Raw genomic sequence first — 19,909 nt, forward strand, 5'->3', positions numbered from 1 at the left:
CATCTCTTATTCACACTCTTTTATTTATGTTCTCTCTTTTCTTCTACTCTCTTCAAACTGTTGTAGTCAAGCATCAAAGGCGTTGTAATTTAACCCAAACCACCCTTGGACATACACTTACTCACTAGGTCCTTGAAATGATGGAAAAATCTTAAAATACTCCAAGTTTGAAGCTGTAAACAATATTCAGATGTCTCACACAGTAAAATCAGACTGATTCTTTTCACAAGTGCTGCATTCCTGTTTTTTAGTTGGTTCGTGTTTTGGACTCCGCTGATCTTAACATGTTCCTGCTGTTCTTTACTTCTTCTGCTCAATCAGTTATCAGAACAGAGGACAGTTTCTTCTTGTTTTGCCCTTAAATTAAAATTGTAGAAACCTGCAGATTCTGTTTTCATACATTTGAATTCACCTCCTGTCTTTTAGCAAACATACAAGTGTGAACCTGCAAACAAAACTGCAGCTATGGCCACTAGTGTCTGTTATATGGACAAACCCGCACTCACAAAGGTTACAATCTCCCACCCTCACACACAAACACACACACTCACACACACACATACAGCCAGCAGGTAGCCTCAGGGCTGCCACAGTGTGGTGGCAGATGGGAAGTGCGTCTGCCCGTGTCGCCTCTTAATGACACAGCCGCTGATCACTTCAAACAAGCCACTCGGAGCAAAACTTTCCCTCTTTTGGTGGAGAGATGTTAAAGTCAGTGAGCAGGTACCCTGGAGAGCTATTCAGGACTCTGCATGCAATGTGTGTGTGTGAGAGAGAGAGAGTGTGCACGCAAATGCAACGTGTCTATTGGCTTACACGTAAACTCTGTATATTGAGTGTGGGTACGTGTGGACAGATGTGCACTGGATTGTGTTACCATGTATTCTGACACACGAGTGTGTGTAAGCGTGTGTGTGTGTGTGAGTGTGAGCATGTGTGTGTGTGTACCTCAGTAGTATAGCGTGTCAGCTCTGGAGTTTTTTTGCCCGGCTGTGTGGAACACAGCAGATGTGCTCAGCTCTCCCCTGAGGACGCCGTCTCTCTCTCTCTCTTCACTCACTCTCATCTAGCTCGCTCATCCGCACATACCCTCCAATGTTTATACGCCGCTGCTCTTCAGATAATAAGCTGACTTCAGTACTTATTCCCCTTCCTTCCTTTCGTTACTTATTCCCTCCTCTCGTCTATCTCCCTCTTTCAATTCTTCTGTGCTCTCATAACGTGTCACCTCTTAGCCTTTTTTGTTTAACCTGAACTTGTCCTCATTTAAGGGCTTCAGTGCACCGAGATGGCCAAAGAGCTGTTTTAAATGTTTACTGCAATTCTGGAAAGCTGTAACTTGGTCTATATGGTTACTTTCTGAATTATAGCTGTCAGATTTCAAGGCACTAATTAAAGGAATATATTACCTTCTTTGCCCTCATTGCAGAAGACTTGAAGCAGGGTCTCAGACTCACAGTACCTCTGGGCTGCAGACTTTGATCAGTGGACAAAGCTCTTCCAGGCTACATGAGAGATCAAATATATTACTAGCTTACTGATGTTAAATATGAAATGTTTGTGCTCCAGCTTTGCAGCCCTGCCAGAAAATTGTATTGTAATGTCAGGGGAAAATCAAAATGGTGAGGAAAAGTCAAATAAATTATCAGGCCATATGCAGCATTACATATTTAATATGTACATGTGTCACAGGCCTGGAGCAGAAGAGACCTGGTGTAAAATATTAATAAACAGGATTATGGTACTTCTAGATTTCAGTGGCACATTTGGTTGAAAATTGATGCTTTGTTGGTAGAAAGGTTTAATTTTTAAAAAAAAGACAAACTACTTACAAAAACCAGCTTTGGGCTAAATAACGTCTTCATCCTAGGTTAGTCTAACTTTAAATAATAATTGCTTTCTCTAAAATGAGGGACTGGAGAACAATCAAAATAGGAAAAAAGACATTGAAATTTAATTTGATAGATTTCAATATTTTCTAAGTAACTTTTTAAAATATTCTCAACAGGCAGTTCAGCAGACATTGTCCACTTACAGTCCACTCACTTGTTTATTGTGAAGCTTTGGTCCATACAGACTTCATCAGCAGATGGAGTTTGCACAGTTGTCGTGACTCTGTATGTGTTCTTTCTTTCCATTATTTGGAGCTCAGCTCAAAGATCTGGCTTGTTTACTTGATTTTGGTGCCACCTTTGGTGCAAAACAGTCAGTGCGATTGAACTCAGCTCAAAGCACTGCTGGTCTCGTAAACATAAAAACTTACATGAAGAATACAAAGGGCTCACCTTGTATTTGAAACAACAAAAGCATTGTCTTCCAAGAAGTGGTTGTAAGTAAATAACTATTTGGTATCAACTCGAGGGCGTCTGAAGAGTTAAATAGTTACACCATCAAGTTCACAGCGTAGCTCCTTTTTGTGACCTTGCCTTTTCTTGTTGCTCGCACAGACACGTAGAGCTCCTTCACCCTGAACAGCCCTCTCCATGTCTATAAGTCTATTTAGTCCCAACTAGGCCACAGCGTCACACGTGCAGTTAGTCACACCATAAATCACACCCGTTCCTGCCGTTTCCTCCCCGGATTTCAGCTGCTATTTTCAGTTGAGAGGGGGGAAAAAAAAAAACAACCCAGCAAAAGATGTGAAAATATTCATGGCATAGAAAACAAAAAAAAGAAATATTCTTATTCAGTTTATGAGATCGCATTATGTGCAGCGCGGGGCTCCCGTCGCCTCGCTTTTTGCACACATTCTATCAGCTCAGATAAAAGTGAGAGAGGGGAGCAGGAGGAGAACAAGGTGACACTACAAGCAACAAGAGTGTGGATAATGAAAACTAAATACCATCCTTTTTCTCTTTCCTCCTGTCTCTGTCTTGCTTTCTCCTCTGCTCTGCGCCACTAGTTTGTCTGCATGCTAGTCAGGGGATTTCAACGTTGTGTGTGTGTGTGTGTGTGTGTGTGTGTGTGTGTGTGTGTGTGTGTGTGTGTGTGTGTGTGTGTGTGTGTGTGTGTGTGTGTGTGTGTGTGTGTGTGTGTGTGTGTGTGAGAATGGCACAACAGCGGGTGAATCTTTTTAAAATTTTGATGAAAAAAGTCAGCCTCAGTTTTTTTCCACAGATGGAAGCGTGGAGAGACCACTTGGTGATTTCTCATAATGTTCTTGTAAATGTTTGTGTCGGCCTGCGAGCAGCTCAAATGACAAACAACCCCAAAACATGGGCAAACAAATTAGACTGTCCTGGGATAAATTGCACCAATTCAGCTCTTTGATGTCAAAGGATCAATAACTGGGTTGACAAGGAGGCTAATATTCCATTAATACTCTGAGTGATAGCCTAATCAAAGTAAAAGGCCTCATTGAAGCCTTGTATTAAAATGCGATCTGCATCTGTATGTGTGGGCCAGATAATGAACGATCATCACTGCTGCAGACTTGCACCCATTATCACTGTGCATTTATAAGCATTTGTCTGCTCTGTATTCTGCCTACGTTGTCACTTGGATCTCATTTTCCATTTGCAATAACGCTACGAGGTCCAACTCTAAATCCCTGTGTTGTTGTGTATAGGTGCTGTGTATAGCCTGGATTAAGCTGCTCCTTTTCCTATAGAATGAGTCCTCTTAATGGAGCACGGCTGAGTTTACCAGCCTTTTAACAATCTGTGGTCTAAAAGCTGCATTAAATTGAAGCAAAACGCAATTTAAGTTGTATTCCAAAACATGATTAATTGATTTTGTCAATTTAAGAATTAGCAGTCTTAATAGATTTTTTTAACAAGTGCATGAATACCAACATCTTGGCATCTGGCTTGATAATAAAGTCACTTTATTGCTCACATTAAAGCACTGGCTGAGTGAAGCTGCTGAAGGTTTGTTTGAAACAATCTGCAGATTGAGCACTCTCTCAGCCTTTATATGAGTCCTATATCATGGAGCTATTATCTGTGTTCATCAATAGGCTGCTGCTTTAAAAGCTCCAGATCTGGCGACCAATGCTGATTGATAACTGTGGTGGTACACAGCCCTGCACCCTTCATCAAAACCAGGGCTGGTCTGAGAGAGAGCATCCTTGCCTCTTGTTTATTTGCACAGCTTTTCTAAATAGACGATCACCTTATCTCCCTTCTGACGTGCAGATCTGGGACTTATCAGACTTTCCCCGAAGACTGGCTTTTGCTCAAGGTTCTTAAAGTAAATACAGAGCTTGGGAAGATTTACGTTCAGCGTTCCATCCTGCAGGAGTAATTTAGAGCAGATCTTGATGGAGGATATTATGGGTACATTTAGCAAACTCATTAGGACCTGTTGAGTTGTAAGCATGAGAACTTTGAATAATACTGCTTTTTTTGCATTGATATGTTATGACATTGATGAATTGTGGATTATAATGCACTGTGGTGGCTAAGTACATAGCAGATATGTGAATGGGGGAAACTGACTTGGAGTTAAATGGAACAGGAGGGGAGGTCACCATCTTCATTAGTGGAAAACATTAAAGCTAATAACTATAAACTAAGATCAGACATTCTATTGTAAGAATGCCAAGAAGAGATAAAGTGAAGAAAGTTCACCATTTACATAATTTAAGGAAGTTGTACTTTCAGTTCTACTTCATGCTGAGGCTGAACATGGTGACGCCCTGCTGTTATTGAGCACAGTGGATGGTACTGTGATAAGTCATGTGTCCCTGCAGGCTTCTGTGCTCTGCAGCTCATCACTGACACATGATACCACCAGAGGGTAGGACTCATTCTTCCTTCTGTACAGCCCCGTGCATTTTCAAATCTGTCTTTGTTTATGCATACTTTTATGCATAAAGTAACGTGAAGTATGAAGCAAAACCTCATGAAATTGTGTACATGAGCCATGTCCCTCTATTTATTGGTTCTCTGCATGTTGTTTCCTCGATTTAAACACAGAGTTCACGGAATAACAATATAAGTTGTCATGTACGGAACAGGAGATGCTCATTTTATAGCAAGATAAATAACCATATATATTAAACCACAACATACACTACTGTTCAAAAATTTGGGGTCACCCAGGCTATGTCATGTTTTCCATTCCTTTCATTCATGCTCTGACATAATTTCACAAGGATTTTCTAATCATCAATGAGCCTTTCAACACCATTAGCTAACACAATGTAGCATTAGAACACAGGAGTGATGGTTGCTGGAAATGTTCCTCTGTACCCCTATGGAGATATTCCATTAAAAATCATCTGTTTCCAGCTAGAATAGTCATTTACCACATTAACAATGTCTACACTGGATTTCTGATTCTTTTGATGTTACTTTCATTGAAAATAATTATTTTCTTTCAAAAAACAGGACATTTCTGAGTGACCCCAAACTTTTGAATGGTACTGTATATGAATATGTTGAATGTGAAAATATCTTATAACAATGTATTCTTCACTATTAACATGATACTGATCAGCTTTTCTGGTGTTGCAGCAATATGCTGCCTTATAGCTGTAAACAAAACACTGCCAAATTATCACTTAAACAAAGCTTATATTGCAAATGTGTTAGCCAGCACATACTGTTTTACACATTTAGTAGACACTGAGAAACCCTAACAATCCTCTGTGCTCGTGCTTCTTGGCACCTGGCAAATGTAAGTTAAACATTCACACTTCATACCTCCATTTTTTTCTTCATGAAGTGTTGAAGGAGAAATCTGCTTCTATAGCTGCTTAAACGATGTATATTCACCAGTTCGTTACTAACACTGATTGGCCTTCATCTCAACAAAACACGAATGAGAGCTTTAAGAGCAAACAAAAGCAGCTCAGTTGCAAGCTGTAATTCCAAAACAATGATTTGAAAGACATGAAAACTTCTGGAAACCGCCAAGCCAGGAACAGCTGTAAAGGTTTAATGAAGGTAGGATGCAGATGGAAATCTGTAACAGCTAAGGTCCATTAAGACAGTGTAGCAGCTCTCACAGGTAGTCAGTCTGTGGACCTGCATCTGGAAGTTGTATAATACAACACAGTCTTAATGAAGAGATGCGGGAGAGATGTCTTATGTGCATGACACGAAGCTATAGGTAGTGGAGAGGGTGTGGCTCGGTGGTGTGAATGAGATGAGACATCACATTTCTACAAGGAAAGTGTGAAATGTTCTTCTCAGGTTTTATTCTGTCGTCTGTCACAGACCAGCCGAAAGGACGGACAGGACAGTTTACAGCTCCGTGTTATCAGTAGTGTAATGTAATGATCCATCTGTGTGTCTTCATCTAGACGTGTTGGACAGCATGGCGAGGTTCAGCGTTCAGGGAGTGTTCAACTACAGCATGCTGACCCTGTCTGACCACGAGAGGGTTTTGTACATCGGCGCACGGGAGGCGTTGTTCGCTCTGGACCCTAACGACATCAGCAGGCAGCTCCGACCACAGGTAACAAACACACATCTACACACACACACACAAACACACCATCTGAAGGCTTTTTTCCATCGCTGAAGGGGATTAAAATATATAAAAGTTTAATTTGGACAAGGAAGGATTTCAAGAAAAATAATTACTGTCTGACTAACTGTCACGGCAAACACCCACACATTCTGAAAGGCTTTTGTGAAAGCGACAAATTGAATGATAACTCATAAGATTTAATATCACAAGGCCTCATGATGGACAGTTCAGGAACAAAAAGCATCCTCTACATGAGCACAGCAGAGATAAACACACATTTCAAATACTTCATTTAAATACCCAAAACTCAATTATGATATCAATTGTGATAGAATTGTTATCGAAAGCCTTTAAATATTACAGAGGTTCGGCTTGGATAAGCAAGAAAAGGAAACATAAAACACCATCTCTGCCTCTGCCTCACGTTTTTGCTGCCTATTAACTGGCTGACTGACCTTTTTGTATTGCTTCTTATTTTTTTTCCATCTTTTGGACTCAAGGACATCTGAGAACACACACACAGACAAAAAAATATTCTGGCAGATGTGAAAAGAGCCTAATAGCACATTAACAGAGTTGAATTCGCGGTGGTTGTTGGATCTTTGTTGTCTGTGTTTCTGTCCCTAACTCTGCAGTTCTTGTACACACCAATACTGTGCAATTTGTTGTGCAAATTGATGTCTTCTCAAAATTAATTAAGTGTCCTCCTTTAAGGGATCATAATGTAATAAAATGTGTCAATTACTGCTGTTATCTAAGAGTAACTGTGCCTCCAGTGCAGTAACATTTCCAAAGCAGACACAGGATTGCTTTTGTCTTGATCCGTATGTCGTTTTTTGGCCAAATAGATATATTTTTTCACAGGGAAAACCGCAAACCATTTACTGAACTCAACCTAAAGTGAACCATATGGAATGCATAAACAGACAAAACATCAAACGTTGTTGTTTAGGTCGAATACTACGATGAATGTTAATGATTATAAGTGAGTGTGGAAAGAAACTGACTTGTTTTATTTGCAGATGTTAATGAACACAAAAAGACCTAAATATGAGTTATGTAATGTAGATATGATCACGGTAGCCAGCTACTGTTAGCTTGCCAGCTGAAACACATTAGCTCTTGTTCCCACAGTTTATGTTATGTGTTCCCATACAGTAACAGCTTATCAGTCAGAAGGTAGCCCCACCTTAGAACATCCATCCTTTGTCTAAACACCATTTAATTCTCATTACCCAACTTAGGGTGAAGGCAGGAGACACACTGGACAGGTCGCCAGTCTACCGAAGGGCTACACAAAGACAAACAATCACACTCACATTCACACCTACTGCCAATTTAGAATCACCAATTAACCTCAGCATGTTTTTGGACTGTGGGAGGGAGCAGAGTACCCAGAGAAAACCCTCACATGCACAGAGAGAACATGCAAACTCCATGCAGAAAGATCCCAAGAATGCAAACCAGAAATCTTCTAGCTGCAAGACATAAAGGCTAACCATTACGCCAGCCTACCTCACAACATAACCTGTTTAATCATTTATTTTTCTCTAAATGTTACCATAACTTACAAAATGAACATCGTGATGCATTGAAATGGACTTGGCGCTAATGATTGAGTCTAAAGTTAGTAGGAAAATGTTAGCTGAGGTAGCAGATCAAGTGAGAAGTTGAGTCATTTTCTTATGGACTTCTATTCAATCTAGCATCTTTTTGCAACCAGAGGACTATGAGAAAGAATGTAGCTTTAGGCCACTTTATGTTGGCTTCATTTTTCAGACCCAGAGGTTCTGTCCGCCGTTTACAAGCAGTCTATGCTATTAATAATGGGTTTGTTTTGCTGTGTAAAAATGGTTGCAACTGGAAACCCTCTCTGGATTCCTTCGATACTGAATAAATCTTAAAACTGAAATGCCATTAGGGGAAAAAAACATTAATATTGCTGATTCAGTCATTTTTTCGTCATAAACGAATGCCAAAATGTTACCTCTCAGAGTTTGAATTCTCAATTGAATATGAAAAGAACAAATAATTCATGGATTAGTTTGGCTTCAAAATGTAATCTGTCTGAAGTTAAGCCATAAAAATCTCCCAACTTGCCTCAAAAACAAGGACATCTTCAGACTGCAACTTAATCCATGTTAATCACAATTGTATCTTTATAGATGTTTATATTATTTCAGCTTTTCTGTATTTTTTGACGGATATTTTCTGTTTTTTTGTCGAGTTATTACATGATTTGGAAAGTATTTCCATTATCTGCAGTGAAAATCCTCCAACAGTAATGTAATATGTAATAGTGCAAGTAAGCTGCCAGATATTAAGATCATAATGTGTGCAGCTATTGGCTCCAACGTTTCACTTCTATCAGCACAAACATATCCACTGTGAATGTGTGGGAGTACTCACAACACGCACACTTGGCTTTGGCTCTGTTTCTCGGAGTTTATGATGCACTTATTCAATCATGTTTTTTCCTATTGTCCTCATTTAATTTGTGTACCCCGCTTTTCTGTGAAACACTCTGGGGCAAACCTGTTTCTTAAAAGTGTTCAATAAATACCCTTGACTTGACTTACTCGTACAGAGATGCTTAAACCCTCAGAGACTCAGTCTGGTTTTGCTTTGCTCTCTCAATAATTGGTCCATATTGCAATCAATACAATTACAGCAATGCGATGGAGGTGTAGCGAGCAGCCCGCAGCGGTTTGGGGATTGCTATCTGATTTACTGCTGTAATGAGCAGTTATTAGATGCGCGCGCGCACACACACACACACACACACACACACACACACACATACACATACACACTGTCACACACAGCTCCGCCACTGGCTGTTTGAGTGAGGGTTATGAGTCTTACAGTAATGATAAGACCACCTGTTGTCAGCCCCCAGCGTGCAATGTAGAGGAAAGCAGCCAACACAGAAAAATGACTGAGCAAGGACGAGGGAATAGTCCACCCCCTCTGTCACCATCTGCCCGTCACTCTCTCCCCCCTCCTCCCCCCTTTCCTTCCTTTAACTGCTTCCCTTTTATTTCCGTGCTGCTGTCTTACTTGCTGTCTTTCTTCATTACTTTTCTCTGCCTTTTTCCCCTGGATATTTTCTAAGGATTTTTTTTTTCTCTCTATCTCCAGATTTAGACTTTGTGGAAACACGCAGTTCCCGTTTGTGTTTGAAGTGCTTTCTTCTTCATTATTTAGTCGCGTTCGTTCCCCATGACGACGGCGGATTGCTTTTCATTATTTCATTTAGAAATTTTCATTTATAAATTCGCACCATTCATGCAGCGGCTCACCGTGTTTCAGCGTTTTAAAAAGAGCCCACCGCACTGAGTAGAATCGTTCCTTTTGTCTTAATTTGAGTAGCTAATCACACTGCGGCTTCAAATGGTATTAAATTTGACTCACATGCCGTATCAAAGTTCAGCCAGCTCTCTGAGTTACCAGTGTTCTTTTTTTAATACATTTTCTAATGGGCGAAGCGTGGGCTGTGTAATTTGTGCTGACGTAGTTGCAGATAAAACATCAGAGATTTGCACGTGTCGTACAAAATACTGAAATCAAGTGGCCGTGTAATAGCGCTGGGATCCGTCCCAAAATAAATGTTTCTGCTGCGTATTCACTTTAACTGCACTTACTTTCATGACGCCTATTTGTCACACAAAGACTCTAAGATGTATCTAAAGACACTAATGTGAAGAGAGTTGAAAAATTTCCCTAAGAGCTGTTACTTATTATTAGTGCAGTGCATTAATGTGATGTAGAGGACATTTATTTTGGCAGATGTGTCTTTATAGCCCATTAGTTATCTACAGTGAGAGCTGCTCTACATGTTGACTGATACTAGCCCTGCCTGACATTATATTTAGTAGAATACCTGATATGTGTGGAGCAAATGAAGAGTGAATTTCTTGGGGTGACTAATAAGAACCTTTCAGGAGCACATTGGAAGCAACAATATACAGCTCTTCTTACTTTTAGATGCTCTTTCTTTTCACCATAAAGTGCATTAGTTGAAACCACAGATCCTACAGGTGATATTTCACAGCCACTGATCCTAATGATTAATTCAGTTATTAACTCTGTAGTACGATAGCTCCATCACATCTCCAGTGAACACAGGAACTCTGGAAATGAAATATTCAGTGGATGGTGGTGGTGAGAGAGATGGTGCATCCTCGTCCTGTGACTGATCTTGTATGTTCATTGTATTTATTTTATTTTCTGTGTACCAAGAAAAAGGCTCAATGAGATTCAAAGTCGTATTTAGAAGAGGATCCTGGTCAGCAGACATTAACACTTTATAGACATTAAACATTTTAATACATAACATCGATGATCATGCAGGGCAATGGGAGTCAGTCCAAACATGTACGTCCAAACACATCTGCCTCCAAGTCACATAAAGTTTCTCAGAATTCATTTCGTGAGCTCAGCTCTTTAAGATTCAACCAATTTTGGAACTAATTCCAGGCAAAGGGAGCAGCTTCTTAAACAGCCTTTTTGCCAGTTCAATACGAGCTCTGGGAACAGATAAGTCCTGAGAGTGAAGACAGCAGCTTCTGATGCTTGTTTGGTGGATATAGATCTGTAGATGTGAAAGAAGCAGACCGTGAGTAGTACGTATTGAATGAATGTGTATATGTGTCATTTTGGCAACCAGCCAGGTGCACCATTATTTCTGTTCAATGCCATTTAAAGCTACTATTGTTGTACTATATAATGTCTGCTTAGATTTTATACTGCAGTCTATCTACCAGTACATTACATGGCAATAAGCCCATTGTTTGATTGCTTTTGGTTTAAATCCAGTCAAGTTAATTTTGAATTTTGCTGCTGCTCTCTGGCTGTAATGACCAGTATAATTATTCCTAATGATGTGGAAACGTCTTAGTAAATACAGTTCATAGTTTGGACCTCTGACCACAGAGCAAAGTTCAGCCATGTGTGACAGAGTCTTTTTTTTTTTTTAAAAGCTGCTACTGTAAATAACACCAAATACCAAAGGTCATTGGTTAAGCAAAGTGTGAGAGTATATAGAGTGCAAAAAGAATGTGCACTTCTCTTTTTCATTGCCTTTCCTTTTACACGTTTCAGCAGAATTGTACCTTTTCAAGAATGAAAGCATGTAGCTGGGGTTCTACGAGTGCGTTACAGTACACTCCTCTCAGTTTGCCTTTGATCCGTTAAACAATGGTGTAATCATCAGAGAATTTTTCTGCAGTGAAGACCTCACAGTTTCTCTCACAGACTTTGTTTGATGAGGCCAATGTAGAAGCACCACTGCCAGGGAGTGAACCCATCTCTGCTGCGGTGCTTTTTCTATTCACAAGTTAATCTGACTGAACTTTATGTTTAGTTCAGGGTGAGCCGGTGTAACTTATGTTTCTAAAACCTATTTGTACCTGTTTGGTGGATGAAAGCATGTGCATCCACTCTCATTAGAGCTGTTATAGGTCATCTGTTTTTACATTTTCAGTGTGAAACTGTATTTGTATTTATAAATGTACAGCTTCTGTAAGTGTGTGGTTGTTGCTATAGTTACCACAGCTAGCGGTCAAGAGTGCAGAGTCTCTTGGCTGAGTTGAGCAAAATAGTGCAAGGAAAGTGTGAGATCGTTTTGCTGTATGTTCCAGGGTGCAATTTATTGGAGATAAATGAGGTGATGTCATTTTCTATTTGCAGTTTGGAATATATATATACAGCATGTTATACAGATATATTACTAATGGGCAACAGGCAGACAACAGCTGTCGGTGCAGGACATCACATCTGTCTCTGTTTCTTCTCCAGATCGACTGGCCGGCTCCGCAGGATAAGAAGAGGGAGTGTGTTGCCAAAGGAAAGAATAACCAGGTAACGGGGATCTCAGCTGAAAGAGTGTGACGGTTGCTGGGGTGACCTGCCTCACTCAAGGGCAGCATGGTAGTAGTTTCTCAGACAATCATTTCTAAGAGCATAAGAATATTGCTCACTTCACTACTCACTCGATTACAGTTTGTCAAGTCAGTCTGATGTTTCAAACTGGAAACCTTCCAGTCATTACATTAGCACACAGTGAAGTGCGTCTTCCAAGCAGGGTTAGAATCAGCAACTTTTAAGGTGGTTCGATTCAGAATGTGATTTTGCCCTAAGCAACACAAGATATTTTGAAGATTGCTCTAAAAAAAGATGGAATTTGATGAACAGCTTGGTTGTAATAAAGTACAGTATAATAGAATATTTCTGTAGACATACACTACTGTTCAAAAGTTTGGGATCACTTAGAAATGTTCTTATTTTGTAAAGAAAAGCAGTCTTTTCTGTGACGATAACATTAAATGTGTAAGAGATCCAGTCTAGACATTGCTAATGTGATAAATGACTATTGTAGCTGGAAATGGCTGATTTTTAATAGAATATCTAAGTAGAGGTACAGAAGTCCATTCCCAGCAGCCATCACTCCTCTGTTCTAATGCTACATTGTCTTGTGCAATTATGTTAGCACATGAATAGAAGTGTGAGTTTTCATGAAAACATGAAATTGGCTGGGTGACCCCAAACTTTTCAATGGCAGTGTAGTACATTATATTAAAGATACTACGAATGTCTTGTATCACAGTACAAGGGAGGTGTAGTTTCACATTATTGTTAAGGAAATTAGTTGTAGCTGTAGGGTTGATTTACACACAGTTTATGCATCATAGTATTCAACTACAGTATAAATATGACTGAAAGGAATCTGGGGAGCAAAGAGTTTTCACTTTTTTACTGACAGAAGAGAAGACCAAGACCAGAGATTGGATGGTTACTTTAAAATGTATATTGATGCAATTATAGATATCGAGGTTATCCCAACACCAAATATTCAAAATAAAGACAAAACAAAAGAAAAATCAGTAAGATGACTTTCACTTTAGTTTATTCTGTAAACTGGATGGAAAATGGGAAAAAGTTCACCCACAAAGTCTGACAATATAAAAAATACACCAAATTTTACAGTAAAAAAGGACACTGATGACAGCTCAGCTGTCTGAAATAAAGAAAAGTACACAGTGTTATGCACTGTTACACCCTGACCAGTCTTGTCTCCATGTCAAGGATAATTTATAAATTTAAGTAGCGTAATTAAGTAGTGTCCATGGTTTTGAACTCTCTCACTTTGTAGATGGATCCTGCTGCTGTCTGATGCTGCAGGTATTTAAAAAGAAACTCTGAGCAAATACTCATACAAACAGCTGGAAACAACAAAGTAAACCTCAGATCCTGTTGATCATTGCATTCAGTAATGTTCAGTATTGTGCAGTCATTATCGGTAAGTCCTGTTGGCCTGTCACAAACTCTTTCTCACTGCAGAAAAATTGTATTTTCGTAGCATTGTGTAGTGGTATTTCAATTTGTAATGGACGTGCAATTATAGAGCAAAATAAAAGCAATGTTTTTGGACAAGTGCTGTGTTAAACTCTCGCTGGTTAGTGTGTGGAAACAGCTGACCTGGTACTGTCCACTAAAGTGTAAAAATGAGTTTGTGTTTACTTTGGAGCCACGTTTAGTCACTGTGAATAATTCAGAACATAAACCTTCTAAAGCTTTGCATTTTTACTTGTTTATTTTTTTTGTATAGATTAAACAGCATATTATTGTTAATTAGCTCTAGAGGAGATATCAGACAAGCTGCTTCCCCCAGTTTCCAGTCTTCATATTAAGTTAAGCTACGAGTTGTTGCCTGTAGCTATAACAAATGACTCTGCAAGAAGCTATTTCTTTAATATATGCATTTGTGCATTCGTGCATTTGCAATGATCTACAAATGATGTAGCACAGTCAAAGATGCAATCACATAAAAAATGTAACAAATGTCATAAGGGTGCCCCACTTTTTCCAAATATTTTATGATGGAATTTAACAGAGGAGTAACTCTTTGTAATTCAGCATCCTCCAGTTCATCCGTAATGGTACATTTGTAAACACAGAAAGTGAATTGGCGCCAGGCAGCTCCACATTTTACTGTCAGCAAGAGTTTCTGCCTGCCTCGCCTGCATAATGTACATTTGCAAGAAGTCTTGTTTAATATTTTATAGAAACACACAGAGGTCTTAGAAATAGACCTAAAACTTCACTCGTTGCACAACAGGAACTTTAGATGTGGTTTTTAAACAGGGGGGAAATAGTTCATGGGAATGCAGTAGCAGCACTATTTAAATTCAAACTGTCTCCAAATGAGGTAAAAATAATACATGTTGAGAAATTATATGTAACTAGAGCTTTAACAAGGCTCTGGTGATTTTAAATAGTCATTAAAAGTTCATACATATTCAAACTTTATGAAAATTGATACCTTTTTCTGTGTTATTCTTCAAATGTAGTATGATGGACTGTGATAAGGATATGTGTACAAAACCTCTAGCCTATTCTAATTGACTCCGCATGTTTACTTTGGTCCAGTAAAAAAGTATCTGGCAGTGATTACATGCAGCACAGAAACAGAAATTTACTTGCCATGCTAAAATAAGCATATGGTGTTTACAATGCCCCTTTGTAAATTTAATGACGAGTCTTTTTATGTGATGTTGTCGTTGTGGGATTGAAAGAGGTCTGTCTACCAGACACATCTCATCCTGATTATTCTCAGTGATTGCAGGAGCCGTAAAACTGAATTTTAAAACATCATATCGCTCATAATATAGCCTTGAGATACAGATATTGTTTTGCCACTACTTCAATGGTAATAGCGACTGGATGCACTGAATTATTCATTCCTCTTGTATGTATCATGCGTGAGCATCTGTTTCCATTTTCATTCAAAGAGCTCTATTCTTCATCACAGTGCAGACATTAAAGGGCACTTGCCATAAAACACCGCATAAATTAAGCTGTTAATTATATACTTATCCTTTGAATGAAACTATCTGTCACTTTATTGTTCAGTTTAAAGCTTATTCAGATTATGTGTCACTACATAGTCTGTGAAGTGATTCTTCAATAGGACACTGAACACTTCCACTAGGTTGACTGATGTCAAACACATTAAAATGACAGTAGGCTCATTTTGCATGTTTCAGATACACAGATATTATCAGCAAACATGATCCAGTTCCAAGGTTACCGAGGTTTTCTCAGGGACTGAGGATTTTTTAAAAATTCACAACGAAGCATTAGAGGAAAACTAAATCTCGCAGCATGTGTGAGCACACTAAAAGTTTTCATGGTGGAACATGCTTCGACTCAACAGAGGACAAAATAGCACTGATTGTACCTTTAAAAGAAGGAGGACAGCATTCTAATAATTCCTCCTCACTCCCTTACAGACCGAGTGCTTCAACTACATTCGTTTCCTGCAGAGCTACAACCACACGCACCTCTACACATGTGGCACATTCGCCTTCCAGCCCAAATGCACCTACGTGGTAAGTATTCATGCCTGTGTGGTTCCCTGGATGGTGAGCAAGCCAGTGCTGACAGTGTCAACTTGAGATGGCTGCCACCTGACCTGCAGCTAAGACCATTGTGTGACAAAATAAAAATAAATGCAATGGAAAATGAATATCCCATGCAGGGTAAGCTGAAAGTGTGAAGGTGTGTGTGTGTGTGTGTGTGTGTGTGTGTGTGTGTGTGTGTGTGTGTGTGTGTGTGTGTGTGTGTGTGTGTGTGTGTGTGGTTGCGTGCGTGCGTGCGTGTGTGTGTGTGTGTGTGTGTATGACACTGATGCGATCGGACAACAGGGTGAGAGGTGAAGATATGGTCCCTGTTACAGGCAGACAGAGCTTGCAGCCCTGCCATGTGGGTCATAATACATAGTGACTACAAACCACCTGTGTTTCTCATTGAGTGAACCTGTGTGTGCTTGCAGAACGCAGATTATTTTGCCCTCGACACTGGAGCCCTGGAAGACGGGAAGGGCAAATGCCCATATGACCCTGCCAAGGGGCACACTGGCCTGATAGTGGGTAAGTCGAAATATGCAGAAATCGTATATGTAAAGAAAAACAAGTCTTTAGTTAGGCATCTATTGACATCCGCTATCAACAAAAAACACAGCAACTGCCTCTGTTGTTCCACCTCAACAGTCTGTATACTGAAGTGAACAGATCCACGTTTTTACAGCTCTAAAAGAAACATTAAATGTCCATCAAGTCTCCACAAACTGCTCCCGCTGAATTTCCCATCTGTTTTGTAGCCGTACGATTGCACTGAGAGTCCACAAGTCCAATTTAACTTTGTATGCAGCATTCACTTCACTGTGGACAGCTTCACTGAACCTACAGGCACCCATTCTTCGTCCTTTTGTGTTTCCCCACTGAACCACTGACCTTCTCTCATTGTAAGCCTGTACAATTGTGGCTTTGGAAAAAAAAAAAGTGAATTAAACTAAAGCTTGCATTTTGTTGGTGCAGATAAGGAGTTGTACTCAGCAACACTCAACAACTTCCTGGGTACAGAGCCAGTCATTCTGAGGAACCTGGGCCAGCAGCACTACAGCATGAAGAGCGAATACTTGCCTGCCTGGCTCAATGGTAAGAGAAAAAGAGGGCACGAGAAGGATGAAGAAGAAAGACGTGGCGAGCCTGCCAAGTGAGAGACAGGGAGGGAAGAAAAGGGAATGGGATGGAAAAAGCAAATAAAACCAGGAAATAGCAACATTTTTATCTTTCCTGAGTTGAGTCCATCTTGTTGCTAATGCTACACTGTCAAGCTTTATGTACGTTCTGGGTAGCTAACAATGACAATGATAATTTGCTACTAAAAATCTCTTATTGAAACAAGTGGTATTCAGAAAGAAGTAAATACCAGCAGACTTTTAGCTGTTGTATCACAAATATAGACTTATTAAAATTTAGATTTTTTTGTAACATAACTCATATTGAGGGAATTTACAACATTTTACACCCTGATACACATCACAGAACATAGATTTTCAGCTTCATTCTTTGTATTTTCAAACTATGCAAGCAATGAATTATTTTAAATGTAATATTTTCTCAGGCAGCAGGCAACTAATGGTATGCTCTTTATTACTAGCTAATCTATTTAACTAGTAGCATCTTACCACTGTAAGTTCTAGTGGTGGATATACAAGTATAGCAGGCCATTTAAATCTGTAATGACTTAATCTGACTAGCTGGAATTAAAGTTATAGATATAATCATCATTTTGACAAGGCATAATTATACAGTGACTCGTCAGAATGTAAGATATCTCTAAGGTGATTTTTTTGACTGGTCAAAATAATAATTGCAGTTATTTCAAATTTCTTTAAGTCTGTTTTTCTTGTAGTTAACAGTTACTGTACGTCATGTTCAATTTCAGTTCAATGTAATTTTATTTGGATAGCGCACATTTACAATATATGTCATCTTATAGCGTGAAACTGATTCAACACTTCAAACTAAATGACACACTATCTGACATATCTGATAAACAAATGTCATTGTCAGCATCCTGCTGATATTTATCTTGTTATTTCTTACCTGGCTTAAGCTATTGTTTCCATAATTTCATGTTGGGACAGGTCACTCAGCTTTATGTTAACTTTAAAGAAGGATTGCTTACTGTCTAATAGCAAATTCAACATGCCCATGAAATTCACTGTTGCTTAGTTTTGGTATTTCTTTGTTTGGAACATTCAAAAGCTGCACCAAAGTCTGACTTTGTATCTAAACACATGAATTTAAGTCAGTCAATGCTTTTTTTGAGCTGGGGAAGGGTTTCGCAACCTGCCAGTTGTAAAAATATTAATTTTTTTTTCTTCCCTGAATCCCTAAGACACTAACAAATTAAAAAAGTATTTTTCAAAAACACACCATGGGTTGAAAGCACAGACTTCTATTTTATCAAACTTGATTAGAAAAATACGGTGGAGAAATATGCAAAAGAACAAGCGAAAGAGAAATGAATCGCAGGAAATGAAGTGCAGACCTGAGCTACACCAGAGGATCGTTATCTTGTGGGGGAGGAGGAGGGGAAAGGGGTGAGCCGCTTGGAGAGAAATGAAGGAGAGCAAAGAGGATGAAGTCACAGCAGGAAAAATAGGTGATGAGAGAACAGACATTAGGATTGGTGATGAAAAGATAGAGGGAGAGGTGAGGGGAGCGGGAGGAAGGAGGAACATACAGATGAGGCAGAGGTTCAGACTGATACGTCGGCCTATTATTCATGTTGATACAAAGCTGTTATTAAAAACTGGACCTGCAATGAAACTGGCCTCACCTTAATTTGAGCAGTTCCTGACCAGCCTGAAAGCATTTAATTGGTCTGGGTTTCACTGGAGAGTTGTCACTATGATGAGTTAAAATGCTGCTTCTGAGTGTTTCATAATGGAAGGACCAGTCCATCTGGGGAAACACTCTATGCTTGTAATTTCAGAAAATACTTTTGCTCAAAAATGGCTGAATTTAATGCCCCCAGCAGTCTCCAAAAATGTCTGTGTCTGCCTTTAAAAAAGAAACATATCATTCAACCTAATGAGGACTGGATATAGAGAGAATCTGAGAAAGACAGCTGTGACTGGAAGATGTGAAAAACGCAAAATGGATCACTAATAGGGAGCACTGGAGAGACACGCAGCAAGAAATGACTGGAGAAGAGGTGAGGCGAAGGAGAGTGACGATAGAAAACAGAAAATGTGAAGGGGTGGCAGGGAATGAGATGGAGGTGTCAGTCTTCTGCGTCTATATATATATTTGTGTGTGTGTGTGTGTGTGTGTGTGTGTGTGTGTGTGTGTGTGTGTGTGTGTGTGTGTGTGTGTGTCTGATTCAGTCCTGCTGCCTGAGACTGTTTGTCCAATGTCTTTACTATTATGTGTAAATACACCTGATACTACAGTTCTGTGTGTCTGCAGAGCCAGACTTTGTCGGTTCAGCCCTGGTGAGAGAGAGCATCGGAAGCAAAGAGGGGGACGATGACAAGATCTACTTCTTCTTCAGCGAGCGAGCGTTGGAGTTAGACTGTGACACGGAGCTCACGGTGGCCCGAGTGGCTCGCGTCTGCAAGGTACCACTAGAAATAGCAAACTTAGACTATTATTTAAAAGATAGACAAAAAAAATCCAACTTATTTGCAGAACGGATACAACTAAAGGTTTTGCTTAAGTTTCCCAACAAGAGGCATCCTTGTGCTTGGACATCATACAACTTCATAAACAAATGGTATTGGATAATGAAATGTAAGTCGATCAGCAGAAAGAGACTACAACAAATCAACCAGTCACTGTACACATTCAACAAGGATGTGAGAAAACACTGTAAAGATGCTTCGTACACAATAAGACAAGGGATGAAATTGCATTGTTGCTCATGGAAAATAGACACCAATTATTTTTTCTTAAAATCTTTAACATTATCCCAGTCAGAGCTGATCCCTGATTCAATTAAGAATCCCAAAAAACTGCCTTAACCTCACTCCCTGTGCGCTGTGTCAGAGGGTGTTTATTAATGGGAAAAGCACAAACTAATTCAAACAGTAATCAATCTGCAAATGACTATGGGTGCACGGGGACAGATTGGA

The 19,909-nt window shown here is 39.5% G+C and overlaps 1 protein-coding gene across 4 annotated transcripts in view; it reads left to right on the forward strand.

Annotated features, from left to right (window-relative positions):
- sema4c (sema domain, immunoglobulin domain (Ig), transmembrane domain (TM) and short cytoplasmic domain, (semaphorin) 4C) overlaps window positions 1-19,909 on the forward strand; it is a 114,568-nt gene that overhangs the window by 75,335 nt on the left and 19,324 nt on the right. For all 4 annotated transcript variants that reach the window (XM_022212392.2, XM_022212391.2, XM_051950309.1 and 1 more), the window contains 6 exons: window positions 6,251-6,405; window positions 12,220-12,282; window positions 15,714-15,812; window positions 16,256-16,352; window positions 16,800-16,919; window positions 19,245-19,396. In XM_022212392.2, the coding sequence (XP_022068084.1) occupies window positions 6,251-6,405; window positions 12,220-12,282; window positions 15,714-15,812; window positions 16,256-16,352; window positions 16,800-16,919; window positions 19,245-19,396 (686 nt within the window). The remainder of the gene's footprint in view (window positions 1-6,250; window positions 6,406-12,219; window positions 12,283-15,713; window positions 15,813-16,255; window positions 16,353-16,799; window positions 16,920-19,244; window positions 19,397-19,909) is intronic.

The sequence above is a fragment of the Acanthochromis polyacanthus genome, chromosome 7 (genome assembly GCF_021347895.1).
Source record: "Acanthochromis polyacanthus isolate Apoly-LR-REF ecotype Palm Island chromosome 7, KAUST_Apoly_ChrSc, whole genome shotgun sequence".
NCBI lineage: Eukaryota > Metazoa > Chordata > Actinopteri > Pomacentridae > Acanthochromis > Acanthochromis polyacanthus.